General features: G+C 39.7%; 1 protein-coding gene across 22 annotated transcripts in view; it reads right to left on the reverse strand.

Annotated features, from left to right (window-relative positions):
* CPQ (carboxypeptidase Q) overlaps positions 1 to 14,358 on the reverse strand; it is a 567,207-nt gene that overhangs the window by 294,664 nt on the left and 258,185 nt on the right. For all 22 annotated transcript variants that reach the window (XM_069600550.1, XM_069600568.1, XM_069600545.1 and 19 more), the window contains one exon: positions 8,468 to 8,675. In XM_069600550.1, coding sequence (XP_069456651.1) covers positions 8,468 to 8,675 — 208 coding nt within the window. The remainder of the gene's footprint in view (positions 1 to 8,467; positions 8,676 to 14,358) is intronic.

The following is a 14,358-nucleotide window of genomic DNA, read 5'->3' on the forward strand; positions in this document are numbered from 1 at the left end:
CAAAATTACTGCAGATGGTGACTACAGCCATGAAATTAAAAGATGATTGCTCCTTGGAAGAAAAGCTATGACCAACCTAGACAGCATAGTAAAAAGCAGAGATATTACTTTGCCAATAAAGGTCCGTCTAGTCAAAGCTATGTTTTTTCCAGTAGTCATGTATGGATGTATGACTATAAAGAAAGCTGAGAGCTGAAGAATTGATGGGTTTGAACTGTGGTATTGGAGAAGACTCTTGAGAGTCCCTTGCACTGCAAGGAGATCCAACTAGTCAATTGTAAAGGAAATCAACCCTGAATATTCATTGGAAGGACTGATGCTGAAGCTGAAACTCCAGTACTGTGGCCACCTGATGCGAAGAAGTTACTCATTGGAAAAGACCCTGATGCTGGGAAAGACTGAAGGCAGGAGGAAAAGGGGATGACAGAGGATGAGATGGTTGGATGGCATCACTGACTCGATGGACATGAGTTTGAGCAAGCTCTGGGAGTTGGTGATGGACAGGGAAGCCTGGCGTACTGCAGTCCATGGGGTCGCAAAGAGTCAGAGACGACTGAGTGACTGAATTGAACTGAAATGGAAAGGAAATTCATAAAAATAAATTATATATATAATGATACACTTTGTTGCACAGTAGAAACTAACACAACATTCTAAAACAACTATATTTCAATAAAAATTAGTATTTTAAAAAACAGCCTATAGTTTTCTTTTTTTGTGACATCTTTGTCAGGTTTTGGTATTAGGGTGATGGTGGCCTCATAGAATGAGTTTGGAAGTTTACCTTCCTCTGCAATTTTCTGGAAGAGTTTGAGGAGGATAGGTGTTAGCTCTTCTCGAAATTTTTGGTTGAATTCAGCTGTGAAGCCATCTGGACCTGGGCTTTTGTTTGCTGGAAGATTTCTGATTACAGTGTCAATTTCCGTGCTTGTGATGGGTCTGTTAAGATTTTCTATTTCTTCCTGGTTCAGTTTTGGAAAATTGTACTTTTCTAAGAATTTGTCCATTTCTTCCACGTTGTCCATTTTATTGGCATACAACTGCTGATAGTAGTCTCTTATGATCCTTTGTATTTCTGTGTTGTCTGTTGTGATCTCTCCATTTTCATTCTTCAATATCCGCAAATCAGCCAATGTAATTCACCACATTAACAAATTGAAAAATAAAAACCATATGATTATCTCAATAGATGCAGAGAAGGCCTTTGACAAAATTCAACATCCATTTATGATAAAAACTCTCCAGAAAGCAGGAATAGAAGGAACATACCTCAACATAATAAAAGCTATCTATGACAAACCCACAGCAAACATTATCCTCAATGGTGAAAAATTGAAAGCATTTCCCCTAAAGTCAGGAACAAGACAAGGGTGTCCACTTTCACCGCTACTATTCAACATAGTTCTGGAAGTTTTGGCCACAGCAATCAGAGCAGAAAAAGAAATAAAAGGAATCCAAATTGGAAAAGAAGAAGTAAAACTCTCACTGTTTGCAGATGACATGATCCTCTACATGGAAAACCCTAAAGACTCCACCAGAAAATTACTAGAGCTAATCAATGAATATAGTAAAGTTGCAGGATATAAAATCAACACACAGAAATCCCTTGCATTCCTATACACGAATAATGAGAAAGTAGAAAAAGAAATTAAGGAAACAATTCCATTCACCATTACAACGAAAAGAATAAAATACTTAGGAATATATCTACCTAAAGAAACTAAAGACCTATATATAGAAAACTATAAAACACTGATGAAAGAAATCAAAGAGGACATTAATAGATGGAGAAATATACCATGTTCATGGATTGGAAGAATCAATATAGTGAAAATGAGTATACTACCCAAAGCAATTTACAAATTCAATGCAATCCCTATCAAACTACCAGCCACATTTTTCACAGAACTAGAACAAATAATTTCAAGATTTGTATGGAAATACAAAAAACCTCGAATAGCCAAAGCAATCTTGAGAAAGAAGAATGGAACTGGAGGAATCAACTTGCCTGACTTCAGGCTCTACTACAAAGCCACAGTCATCAAGACAGTATGGTACTGGCACAAAGACAGACATATAGATCAATGGAACAAAATAGAAAGCCCAGAGATAAATCCACACACATATGGACACCTTATCTTTGACAAAGGAGGCAAGAATATACAATGGAGTAAAGACAATCTCTTTAACAAGTGGTGCTGGGAAAACTGGTCAACCACTTGTAAAAGAATGAAACTAGATCACTTTCTAACACCGCACACAAAAATAAACTCAAAATGGATTAAAGATCTAAATGTAAGATCAGAAACTATAAAACTCCTAGAGGAGAATATAGGCAAAACACTCTCAGACATAAATCACAGCAGGATCCTCTATGATCCACCTCCCAGAATTCTGGAAATAAAAGCAAAAATAAACAAATGGGATCTAATTAAAATTAAAAGCTTCTGCACAACAAAGGAAACTATAAGCAAGGTGAAAAGACAGCCTTCTGAATGGGAGAAAATAATAGCAAATGAAGCAACTGACAAACAACTAATCTCAAAAATATACAAGCAACTTCTGCAGCTCAATTCCAGAAAAATAAACGACCCAATCAAAAAATGGGCCAAAGAACTAAATAGACATTTCTCCAAAGAAGACATACGGATGGCTAACAAACACATGAAAAGATGCTCAACATCACTCATTATTAGAGAAATGCAAATCAAAACCACAATGAGGTACCACTTCACACCAGTCAGAATGGCTGCGATCCAAAAATCTGCAAGCAATAAATGCTGGAGAGGGTGTGGAGAAAAGGGAACCCTCCTACACTGTTGGTGGGAATGCAAACTAGTACAGCCACTATGGAGAACAGTGTGGAGATTCCTTAAAAAATTGCAAATAGAACTACCTTATGACCCAGCAATCCCACTTCTGGGCATACACACCGAGGAAACCAGAATTGAAAGAGACACATGTACCCCAATGTTCATCGCAGCACTGTTTATAATAGCCAGGACATGGAAACAACCTAGATGTCCATCAGCAGATGAATGGATAAGAAAGCTGTGGTACATATACACAATGGAGTATTACTCAGCCATTAAAAAGAATTCATTTGAATCAGTTCTGATGAGATGGATGAAACTGGAGCCGATTATACAGAGTGAAGTAAGCCAGAAAGAAAAACACCAATACAGTATACTAACACATATATATGGAATTTAGGAAGATGGCAAAGACGACCCTGTATGCAAGACAGGGAAAGAGACACAGATGTGTATAACGGACTTTTGGATTCAGAGGGAGAGGGAGAGGGTGGGATGATTTGGGAGAATCACATTCTAACATGTATACTATCATGTGAATTGAATCGCCAGTCTATGTCTGACGCAGGATGCAGCATGCTTGGGGCTGGTGCATGGGGATGACCCAGAAAGATGTTATGGGGAGGGAGGTGGGAGGGGGGTTCATGTTTGGGAATGCATTTAAGAATTAAAGATTTTAAAATTTAAAAAATAAAAAACTAAAATTTAAAAAAAAAATAAAAAATAAAAAATGGCCTAATGTCAGAGCTCCCAGCGACCTGCTTTTTGCCAGTGAAATGCACCCCCTCAAAGTTTTCAGGTCTGCTGAGCCCTGCACAACACGCCCAAATCACAGAGGAGCAGTTTCAGAAGAGGGAAGAGTGGAGAGAGGATTTCAGGCCTGGAGGAGCCGTCTTGTGGGGTTTTTAGGAAGTGGGTAGGATTTGTGTCTATAATACCCTTATTCTGCCTTTTCATATATTGAGACCCAATAAAGTATTTGTTAATTGGCATTTTTTAAAGCCTGTGATTAATTCAGTCAAGGCTTATATCTGAACTATGTAACAGGGTTCTGAAACTAATGCTTTGTTAATCACACATACACTTTTCCAGAGCCAAAATTCACAACATGTTGTCCATAGATCTTGGGCCAAATCAGAAGGATTCTTTATGTGTTACATGCTTTCTTTTCATCAAGGTGCTGTGCATGTATGAGATATAAGGTGGGTGTCAGCGTCGAAGAGTATCGGCCACTGCCCGGTTGTTAGACCACTTTCAGGTCACCCACATTGCTTGGCTGCAGGCAGAATAATGGTGGTTTCAAAACACATCCTCTTCATTTTTAGCAATAATATCCACTGTGACTGGTTTGCTCAGCACTATTTGCTCGGCATTGTTCACAGGCGTTAATAAGAAGCAAGGTATCAAGGATATGTCAGGGATAAGTAGGTCAACATAAATGATCAAGACCAATATTTATGTCATTGTCAACATACTAATTTAAATTAAAACTTTATTAAAATTAAAAATAAAGTTAAATCATTTTAGAAAAGTTTTTCAGAGTTTAGGAGAGCTGAACTCCCTCACTAGCCAGTGGAAGAATGGGTCTAGGTGGTCTGGGATCTCTGCCATACATCTCCTTTTCCCCTTCTTCATTCTAATTTTCCACTCGTTTATGAATAGTACTATATAATTTAACCATAACTGCCTCCTACTCAACTTCCCTAAACTTTTCCCAATGTGATCGCTTTTCCTCTGTCTTCCTCACCTCTGATCACTCACTTCAGCGTTTACCTTTATTTTACTTTTTTTTTTTTGGGGGGGTGGGGGGAGCTTTCCTGATAGCTCAGTTGGTAAAGAATCCACCTGCAATGCAGGAGACCCCAGTTCGATTCCAAATCTGAATTGAATTCATTACAATATTGCTTCTGTTTTATATTTTGGTTTTTTGGCTGCGAGGCATCCCTCCCCAACCAGGGACAGTACCTGCACCTCCTGCATGGGAAGGTGAAGTCTTAACCAGTGGAGGGCCATCAAAGTCCCAGCATTTACCTTTATCATAACTTTTATCTTTTAGGGGACAGGACAGGGACCTGACAGCTTGGAAACTCCACTATGAGACTGGCATTTTAAAACATAACTGAACTGCATTGCAAAAATGCAGAAGCAGAAAAAGAACAGAAGAAAAGAAAGTCAGGGGGGAAATTTCAAGGGCCTGAATTAGAACAATAACAACATAAAGACAAAGCAGGAATAGATTGTTTTTTAAAATAGGTTGAAAGTAGACTGAATAGGATATGGTTCTTAACGGTAGGTCAGTAATAGAGAGGAGAGAATGAAAAATAATTTGAAGTCTCTGAACTGTGCTCATAAGTAAATAGGGTTCCTTTAACAGAGACAAGAAATTAAGATGAGGTGTCAGGTGTGAGGGGGTTGATGAACTCGAGTTTAGCCACAAAGAAATGCATTTGGGGATGATGTCCAACATGCCCATGGACAACCAATGTTCTAAATAGGCAGGAAAACTTTTGGATTTAAACAGAATAGAGATTAAGAAAATCATCCATTCATTTTCTTCTTTTTTTAAAATTTTTCTCCTCATTTCACTGAAATAAAATATGTATGGAGAAGCCACTGCTTGCCAAATTCTGGGATAGGCATTAGGGAAAAAAAGAAAGAAAGTAAACAGGAGGCTCATAGCATCTGCAACAAGCTCTGGTGGGAGATGGCGGTCTAACAGTGGCGTCAGGTGGTGGAATGAGGGAGGCTTGTAAGGGATGTACTGTGCTTACTCATGCTCATTAAGCTGCCTAACCCCTAGAGGGGAAACACACGCTTCCGGCTTCCCTTCATAGCCTAGACCCTCTCTGTGGTTCCAGGCAGACTGCAAGACAGACTCTTCCCGGCCCCCACCCCCCACCCCCCACACACACAGCCACGTGGACATCACTGCAAAGCGCTCACGCACATTCCTTTTGGGCAGGTAATGCTGTGACTTCTCTGTGGGAGACCTTTTGCTAATCTTCCATCCTTTACATCTAGGTAACAAAATATTTATAACTAACTCTTGGAATGCTAGGCAATACTATGATTGAGGTAAAATCCTGATTCCTAGGACCTCTCTGCAATTGTCCATCACACACCTGGAGAAGGTGTTACCCCATAGAATACAGACTGAACCATCTTGACAGAGATTAGGATGCTAAGATTCAGGCAAGCCTTGCAATTCCACTCCTAGGCACTTGTTGTTTATAAAGAAGGAAAACATATGGCCAGAAGATTTATACAAGAAAGTTCACAAAAGCTTTATTCGTAACAGTCAAAAATCAGAAACCACCAAAATGTCCATTATCCTTGGTGAATGGATAAACACATTGTGGTCTAGCCTCACAATGAAATATTACTCAGCAGAATAAAGGAATGAGTAGCAGATACAACATGGATAAACCTGAAAAGCATTATGCTCAGTGAATAAATCCAGTGTGAAAGACTCCACGTGCATGATTCTATCTCCATGAAATCCCAGAGAAGAAAGAGCTATAGTTTCAGGAAGCAGATCGTGGTCCCTTGGGGACAGAGGAGTTGAGGAGGAGATGGACTGTAAGGGGGCCCAAGGGAATATTTAGGGTCAGGAAAATATTCTCTATTATGCTTGGGGTTATGTTACTGGGTGCATTTTTTCAACACTCATGGAAATGTACACTTAATTTGGTAAGCTTATTTTATGTGAACTATACCTCAATAAAACTGATTGAAAAACAGTCCTGCAGGGCTGAGGAGCAGAGTGAGCGCACGCAGCAGGAAGATGCCACTGGCTCCTGGGAAGCTCTGAGCCAGCACCACCTCAATCTTCCTGCTGCTGCTGCCCAAGAAGGCCTCTGTTTTAATGCTTTAGCCACAGACCCTGACACCCACTGGCCATTTCAGACTACGGTTCTGATAACTCACTCTCACCTTGCCACCCGTACTCAGGCTAGAACCAGCGTGTGCATCTGGATAGCTGATAAAAATATAATCCTAAACCCCTCCCACCTGGACTAACAACCTTAACATAGCAACATTTTGTCCTGGAAGTACTGACAGTAAGGATTACACTCCAAGGGGGTCTTGACTACTCGGTTCCTGGACCCTGGACTCTTGGCTCTTTTATTGCCTCTGTTTCCTGAAGAGACAAGGGGCTTGTTTCTTTTCTCAACACTTAAAACCATAATTTCACTATGGCTGTCTGACTCCCCTGGTCCTACTGAGATCTTGCTTTTCCACTATATCTGTGGCTTATAACCCCAGGGTTGATCAATGCCCCAGCCCTGGGAGCAGTTCATTTAGGAAGAGAGAAAAGGGTTCTGAACTTGAAACGAATCTGTACTGCAGCACAGCCCTTAAGTCTGAGAGAGGCCCCAAGCTAGGACACATGCAGAAGTTTCTCCATCACTGTGCACTTGTTCTTTCACCCCTCTGATCTCCTTAAACAAAATACAAGTCTAAACTTTCCAAACAGCTTTATTTTAGGGGCTATTTTCAGAATTCCAATACCTACTAATAAATAAGATTCATACCAGAAACCTTATAAAAGCCGTTTTTTTTGTACATTTGATGTCATAGAAAGAAAACATGACATTCAGTGGGTTCCTGTGACATGACAAACACTGTATCAGGAGGCTATCGGATGTGCATTATCTAATCTAGTCCTCACAATAATCCTGTTCTTCCCCTTCTTTGTAGATAAATTCTCTTAGACTTAGAGAATAAGTAACTCGCTGAAGTTATTTGATCTTTAGCTAGTATAGAGTTTGAATATGTATCTAGAACTATTTGATTTAAAAAACAAACAAACAAAAAAACCTCTAAAGATTTCACATAAACTGTGGTCTACAGTTTGGTTTAATATTCACAAGGTCCTGGGTTTGAGTCCCTTCTCAGCCATTTACTAGCTGTATGGACCTTAGGCAAGTGAGTTTCCTTCTAGATTATTTTTCCTCATCTGTAAAATGGAGAAAATAGACCTACTTCACAGAGCTTTGAAAAGATGAAGTAAGACAAGTCACACAATAAGCATACTATCAACTATTGGCATGATCTCAAATGCCAAGCTGGTTCCAAATGGAAGAAATACGACACAAATAGACAAATACTGCCCTCAGCTATTCAGAGTCGAACTTCCACAGAGCGGGTCATGTTTTGCCCTTCAGTTAGTCCTGCCCTTGTTCATTCAATGTAGTAAACTTTTAATAGGGAAAATGTGTGTGAGTGTGTGTGTGTGTGTGTGTGTGTGTGTGTGTGTGTGTGTGTGTGTGTGTGTTAGCTGCTCAGTCATTCTTTGCAACCCCATGGACTGTAGCCCTCCAGGCTCCTTGGTGCATGGGATTTCCCAGGCAAGAATACTGGAGTGGGTTGCCATTTCCTTCTCCAGGAGACCATCCTTACCCAGGGATCGAACCTGGGTCTCTTGCATTGCAGGTAGATTCTTTACCATCTGAACCACCAGGGAAGCTCTGTGTGTGTGTGTGTGTGTGTGTGTGTGTGTGTGTGTGTGTGTGTGGATCAGCTGTGTGTGTGTGTGTGTGTGTGTGTGTGTGTGTGAGGATCAGCTCTGCAGATTCGTGCTCTCTTTCCTAAACCGTTTCTAAAAACTGAAACTTGACCACAACATCCTGTTCCCAGACAGTCCATCTCACCTGCTCCGGATACTTGCTCCCAGTGATCTCCGCCACCGTGTTGAAGGAATCAGCATCTGGATAGCTCTTTGCCCCCATCTTCAGTTGAATGACAATTCTGTTCCCGTGAGAAGCCATTCTTGACATCATCTCTGCGTCTTCCACCGTAATACAAGCTGTTGGGATCTTTGGCACACCATTCTGGTATTCCTGAATACCTGTGTGAGGGCTTGAGAAAAGAAGTCACCAGGTTACCTTGATAGTGGAAATGGACCAAATGTATTTTTTTAAAGCCCCTGTATTTGACATTTGATTTTCACTGGTCTTTGTTTGTATGTGAGGAACGGAAAGGGTGGGCAATATTGGTTTACTTGCTTTTGATGTGAAGGTAATTTTTTTTTTTGGTAAAAATAACTTAGAAACTGGTTTAATAATAATTTCATTGAAAACAGTCTATAAAATGTATTTTGATAATTTGAATAATCCTTTAAAAAGTTGTAAATTGCTTCAAATTCAGTGTCTTTAAGACCAAGAGGTGAACACATGTGTTCGAGGAGATGAAACTCTATCACAGCTACAGACCAGAGGACCCACAAACTGGCGTAGATGCACCTGGTTCTCTGGTCTGGCTTGAGTGCTGCTGTCTTCCCAGCCGAACACAGAGGTCTGCAATGTAGCCCTGTGTAAGAGGAGAATGCCCTGCATAAGGGTAGAACGCTCTGCAGGAAAACCATAGAACAATGTTGGAAGAAATGTTTGTGTTTCCATAAGGAAAAGTGCCAAATAAACCCAGGTCCAGTGACGTCACCACTACAAGAAAAAGGCTCCTGAATGCTCCCCGTATCCCATCAGTCTATCCCTGTCTTCTGTGGAAGCACAAGCTAAGAGCCTTCTTATTCAAATTAAAATTTTTTTTAATATTTCCATACTTGCTTCAGGTTGTCTCATAGTCAGAGAAAAGCCTCTCTCCTCCTTTTAGCCATAACACATTTCTCTCCTGGAGAAGTGACCTCAGTCTTCACGTGCACAAACATGGTGATGCAGTCTTACCACTACCTTCTTGGTGTGACTATACTCTCGTGACCATGTATTAGGTGATGACTAGAGAAACTGCATGGCAAAGTGATTAAGAATAGAGATCCTGGATTCAAATCTGGGCTGTGCCACGTACTACTAATTGGCCTTGGTCAAGTTACACATCAGACTTCCCTGGTGGCTCAGCGGGTAAAGAATCTGCCTGCAATGCAGGAGACCCAGGTTGGATTCCTGGGTTAGGTAGATCCCCTGGAGGAGGGCATGGCAACCCACTCCAGTATTCTCACTTGGAGAATCCCAAGGATAGAGGAGCCTGGCGGGTGATGGTCGCTAGGGCCACAAAGAGTCAGACACGACTGAAGCGACTGAGTATGCACGCACTAAAGTTATACATCTTTGCTTCAGTGGCTTCATCTGTGACTGAAGATGGTAATTATAATATCCACTCCATAGTTATTTAGCAAATTTACTTAATTTATACAAACATATCACTTACCCTAGAATATAGTAAGCACTCGATAAATGTTAAATATTTATCATACTAATTTATCTATTGCATTAATCTTGCAGAGAAAGACTGTGTGAGCTCAAGTCCTTAGGAGCATCTAAGCACATTCTTTATAGACATTTCTTAAGTGTTGGCTGGAAATTTTATCCTTCAGAAGAGAGAGACAAATGACTTTTAAATCTAAAACTTATAAACCAAAGCCTGAATCTGAATCCCTGTTCCAGAATATGCCTGATCCGCTCTGACTTCTGGTTTAGGGAAAGCTATGGAGTTACATAACTCAGGTCAGATCCTGGTTCTGCCAACTCTCTGCCTGCCTGACACCAAGCAATTTGGATCATCTCTCTGTTTCTGAGCTTCCACATCTGAAATGTGGAGAATATTAGCACTGACCTCACAAGATTGCTATGAGGAATAAAAGAGATAGCTTAGGTAAAGGATTTAAAAGTGCTTGGCACATAGGAATTACTTAGTAAACATTAGTTGTTATTATTATTATTTCTTCAGTGTTAATTTTCCCCACTGACTTGGTAGAGTGATTAATGACCGAAAGTATTTTGAAACATGTAGGAAGACAATCTAAATATTTATTATTCATATTACCTTATGTGATGTCTAGGATCCAACAAACTCTCCTTGTTCTCAGGCTCTCTGACTCGAAAGGAGGTCAGTGTAACACTTCTTAATAGGCTCTTTTAAATAATGTTTCCAAACAAATTGGCACTAAGTTGCAGGTAAGAGGTCTTAATCCAGGTACAGTGAACTGGGCATACACCCATAGCTCTACTGAGGAAAATGGCATTTCCCAACTGTGGTACTGAATTCAAGATATAAAATGCTTCTAATTTATTTCTGTAATTAAGCATGTGCTCTGGTGGTGGAGTATTCAGCACTGTTTAGTGGAAGTAGACAGAAAGAAGACTCAGCAGTTTTAGTTAACGTTTTGTATTGTCACTGACAATTGTCCTACAGGAGATGAGCAGCATAGACACCAGCTCTCTGACCCCATTTACAAGCCCCATGTGCAATTTACAAATAACAAAGCATAAATGAAAAGGAAGCTGTAAAAAACACTCAAAATAAGAACATTTAAAGATTAATACCAATCCCTTGCAAAGTCTTCAAAAAATACAAGGGAATGGAACGCTTTCCAACTCATTCTACAAGGCCACCACTACTAATAACAAAACCAGAGATAGACACTGCTAGGAAAGAAAACTACAGGCCAAAATAGCTTATAAGTATAAATGCAAAAAAAAAGAAGAAGAAACTAAAACAAACTGATACAGCAACATATGAAAACACCAGGACCAAGAGGACTTTATTCAGGAATGCAATTGATTTAATATCAACAAGTCAATCAATGTAGTACACTATAATAATGTAATCAAAGATAAAAATCACATGATCATCTCAATAGATGCTGACTAAGCCTTGGACAAAATCTAATCCCCTTTGACAATAAAAACACTCAACAAACTAAAAATGGAAGGTAACTTCTTCAACTCAATAAAAGCTATCTATGAAAAACCCATAGCAAACATCTTAATTAGTGGTAGAAGATGAAATACTTTCTCCCTGAGATCAAAGAACAAGACTAAGATGTCTGCTCTGAGCACTTCTATGCAACATTGGACTAGAGGTTCTAGCTAGAAAAATCAGACAAGAAAAAGAAATTTAAAAAATCTAGATTGGAAAAAAGAAGTAAAACTGTTCACAGATGGTCAAATATATAGAAAATCATAAGGAATCACACACAAAAAAACTACTAGAACTAATGAGCAAGTACAGCAAGGTTGCAGGATTTAATATCAATATACAAAAGTCAATTGTACAGTAGTGATAAACAATATAATATAGTAGCAATACAGTAGAAATGAGGGACACCTGAGTTCGATCCCTGGGTTGGGAAGATCCCCTGGAGGAGGGCATGGCAACCCACCCCAGTATTCTTGCCTGGAGAACCCCATGGACAGAGGAGCCTGGCAGGCTGCAGTCCATGGGGTCGCAAAGAGCTGGACATGACTACGTGAGTAAGCACAGCACAGCACAGCAATGAGCAGTCGGAAAATGAACAATCGCTTTTTCATTAGCAACAAAAGGAATAAAATACTACAAATAAATTTAACAAAAGGTGTGTGAGATTTACACAATGAAAACTGCAAAATGTTGAGATAAAGAAGATCCAAATGAAAAGTGCCCTATGTTTATGGACTGGAAGCCTTCACATTCTTAAGATGCTGTGTGCGTGCTGTACTCAGTCGCTTCAGTCGTGTACAAATCTTTTCGCCCCTACAGAATGCAGCCTGTCAGGCTCCTCAGCCCATGGGATTCTCCAGGCAGGAATACTGGAGTGGGTTGCCACGCCCTCCTCCAGGGGACCTTCCTGAGCCAGGGATTGAGCCTGCATCTCCTGCACTGCAGGCGCCACCAGGGAAGCCCTCTTAAGATGGCAATAGTCCCCCAATTTATTACAGACTCAGTGCAATCCCTATCAAAACTCTAGCTGCCTTTTTTGATGAAATTTACAAGTTGATTCCAAAATTCATATGGAAAAGCAAGGGACTCAAAATAACCGGCACAAGTTGAAAAAGTGGAACAAAATTGGTGGATTCACACTTTCATATTCAAAAATACATTACAAATCTATGGTAATTAAAAGGATAGTACTGGTATAAAGGTAGATATAATGATTAATAAAATAGAATTGAGAATTGAGAAGTAAAGTTTTTAAGAACGGTCAAGTCATTTTCAACAGGAGGGTTGAAGTAATTCATTGGGGATGAAAAGTATTTCCACAAATGGTGCTGGGACCAACCAGATACCTGCATGAAAAATAATGAAATTGCACCCCTACATCACACAAAATATGAAGGAATCACAGACCCAAATGTAAGAGCTAAAACTATAAAACTTCACAATCACAGGTAAGGAAATTGTTTCTTAGATACAACATTGAAGTCATAAGCAACAAAAGAAAAAAGAGATAAATTGAATCATCAAATCATTAAACTTTTGTACTTCAAACGGCACCACCAAAAAGTGAAGAAAACAAACCACAGAATGGGAGAAAAATTTTACAAATCAAATATCTGAGAAGGCGCTTGTGTCTAAAATATATTAATCACTCTTAAAAGCTCAATAATAAAAGACTAGCCAATTTAAAACTGCGTGAAGAAATTGAATAGACAGTTCAACAAATAAGATACACAAATGCATAAAAAGCCTCTGGAAAGATGCCGCACACCACTGGCTATAAGGGAAATGCAGGTCAGAACTACAACAAAGTGCCGCGTTGCATAGGATGGCTATGAACGAAAAGAAAGGTGAAAACAAACGCTGGCAGTAATGCGGAAGACTCAGTCCTTGTACATAGCTGGTATTGAATATAAAATGGCATAGTCAATTTGACAGTTCCTCAAAAAGTTAAACATTTAGTTACCATATAACCCACAGTTCTACTACTAGGTATAAACTCAAAAGAAATGAAAATATGTGTTCACACAAAAATGAGCACACAAATGTTTCCAGTATTATTCAGAAGAGGCCAAGGTCAGAAACAAACCTAATGCCCATCAGCTGATGAGGGGATATTCCAATACACTATATCTATACCATGAAATACTATTCAGCAATAAACAGCAATTGTTCTGAAGTGTGCTACAGCATGAATGGACCTTGAAAGCATTATCCTGAAGCCAATCACACACCACCACAGTTAGTCCCCTACATACGAACCTTCAAGTGGCAAACGTTCAAAGGCGTGAAGACGTGTTTGCATGTCTCACCACATAAGTTAGTTCACATGTCTGGCGTACCTCGTCATGTGTGTGCATTCTCTGTAAGTGGTGTGCTTTGGGGTACTTTACTGTGTAGTACAGTATCTTTATTTCAAGCCCTGGATGGGAGTGAACTTGCAGCTCGCCCTCTCTCCTATTGCTGATGACTCTTTCAGCTCCACCATCTCCCACCGCTTCTTCCTCCTCCGGTCAGTAACTGTTCTCTGGATGCCAGCCTCTGGATGCCAGCTGTTATTCTGTACTACTGTAACTTTCAAGGTACTATACGATAAGATTAAGAATGCTTTCTTTATTTTTTGTATTTGTTTTTTTATGTGTTATCTGTGTGGAAAGTATTATAAAGTCTATTACATACTGTTTATCAGCTTATTTAGTTGGGTACCTAGAATAACTTTGTTGGACTTATAAACAAATTAGACTTATAAATATGCACTCAGGACAAAACTTGTTTACACGTAGGAGACCTACTGTATCATAATATTCCATTTGCAAGAAATGTTCAGAAAAGGCAAATTCATAGATGTAGGAAGCAAATTTTAGGTTGTCTTGTGCTGCTGGAAAGGAGAGGA

This window comes from Ovis canadensis, chromosome 9, assembly GCF_042477335.2.
Source record: "Ovis canadensis isolate MfBH-ARS-UI-01 breed Bighorn chromosome 9, ARS-UI_OviCan_v2, whole genome shotgun sequence".
In the NCBI taxonomy this organism is placed as follows: Eukaryota; Metazoa; Chordata; class Mammalia; order Artiodactyla; family Bovidae; genus Ovis; species Ovis canadensis.